The following is a 1,459-nucleotide window of genomic DNA, read 5'->3' on the forward strand; positions in this document are numbered from 1 at the left end:
GGACTGGAGGGGGTGACCACTTCTTGGTAGGCTGTGAGTGAAACAGGCTGGAGATGTCCTGGAACAGCTCTCAGCAGGCTGGAGACCTACACAGCCACTGCCACTCCAGCCCATAGCACCTGAGGTCTGGCTCGCTGTGGAGCCACAGTACCTCTGATTTTGGAATACAGCTTCCTATTGCTGCTGTCTGGAGATGGCAGAGGTGTGGGTGCCCGATGCCACCCACATCTTCCCTTCCCACAAAGGGGGAGTGACTGAGCACACTTTCAGCACTGCTGCCCCTACACCACCACAGCCCAGCCCCACAGCATCACCAGGGGGTCTAAAAATCACAACAGGTTTCATTCTGACATCTTTCTCTCTGCCTCCTGGCTCCTGAGCCTTTAGTTTACCCTCAGACCAGATTTTCCGGGCTTCTTCTTTTCCCCTGCAAATGTTGGGGTAGAAACAGAAAGCATGACAGGACACCTCCCCTCCAGGAGCAGAGAGCGCAGGAAGGACCTGACTGCCTGGCTGATGGGAAGGACCAGCCCTGACGGACCTCTCTGTCCCTCCCCAATGGCAAACCCCACTCCCCCCCACCTCTGCCGGCTGTGCAGCTCCACCATCACCCAAAACACCCTCCCTGGCCACCTGCATCCATGCCTTGCCGTGGGATCCCTGTGGGATCCCTGCATCCCTCGGTGGCTCTGCCAGAGCAGCTCCTGCTGGCCAGCAAGGTGATGAGCAAAGACCCCTCCGGATTTGGCTCAGAGCAGCGGACCCCCTGCTCCGGTGGCTGTCCTGCAAAGGGGTGTGCCATGGGGATGGCTGCCCGTGGGCAGGGTGCTGCAGCCCCTCGCCCAGGCTCCGCAGCAGGCAGCCGTGCTGGATGTGTTTCCAAGGCAACAGGCAGGCTGCCCGCACAGGGATGCGCTCAGAAGGCGGGCTGGGGTGAGCATGGTGGGGACACCCCAGAGCCGGGCATGGTAGCAGCTGCTTAAGGCTAGAGTCCCCACATCCTAGGCTCCGGACGTGTCCCAGCACACCCAGGCCACCGAATGCTCTGGCTGCTTTTGGAGCTCCAGTACCTCTCCGAAGGTCTGCAGTGTGGCATTGCTCCTTCCCCCACTCCCTCCCTCCAGAGAAGGTCAGACTGTGTCCATGCACCCACCGCAGGAAGAGCCATGGCCCTGAGAGACTGAGGGTAGCATGTCGAGGGTTCAGGATGATGAAACTCCCACGCCTCCCAAGGCACACACCTCGGGGTGGGACACACACAGTCCCTATTACAGAGCGGGACGGGGTGGCTGTAGCCCCGGGACTCACCTCCAGGACCCTGCCGCTGATGTACCGGTCGCAGGTCTCGCACTTGATACCGAACTGGGCATGGTAGTCGGACTCGCAGTATGGGATGCCATCCCTTTGGGAGAGAGAGGAGAAGGGGGTGAGCAGCAGCTGAGCCAGGCTGGGCACCCCC

The 1,459-nt window shown here is 61.1% G+C and overlaps 1 protein-coding gene across 1 annotated transcript in view; it reads right to left on the bottom strand.

Annotated features, from left to right (window-relative positions):
• ABLIM3 (actin binding LIM protein family, member 3) overlaps positions 1-1,459 on the bottom strand; it is a gene marked incomplete at both ends in the record, with an annotated part of 17,793 nt that overhangs the window by 9,454 nt on the left and 6,880 nt on the right. The window contains one exon of the mRNA XM_009577091.1: positions 1,309-1,402. Coding sequence (XP_009575386.1) covers positions 1,309-1,402 — 94 coding nt within the window. The remainder of the gene's footprint in view (positions 1-1,308; positions 1,403-1,459) is intronic.

Source organism: Fulmarus glacialis, unplaced genomic scaffold (assembly GCF_000690835.1).
Source record: "Fulmarus glacialis isolate BGI_N327 unplaced genomic scaffold, ASM69083v1 scaffold20614, whole genome shotgun sequence".
NCBI classification, from domain to species: Eukaryota; Metazoa; Chordata; class Aves; order Procellariiformes; family Procellariidae; genus Fulmarus; species Fulmarus glacialis.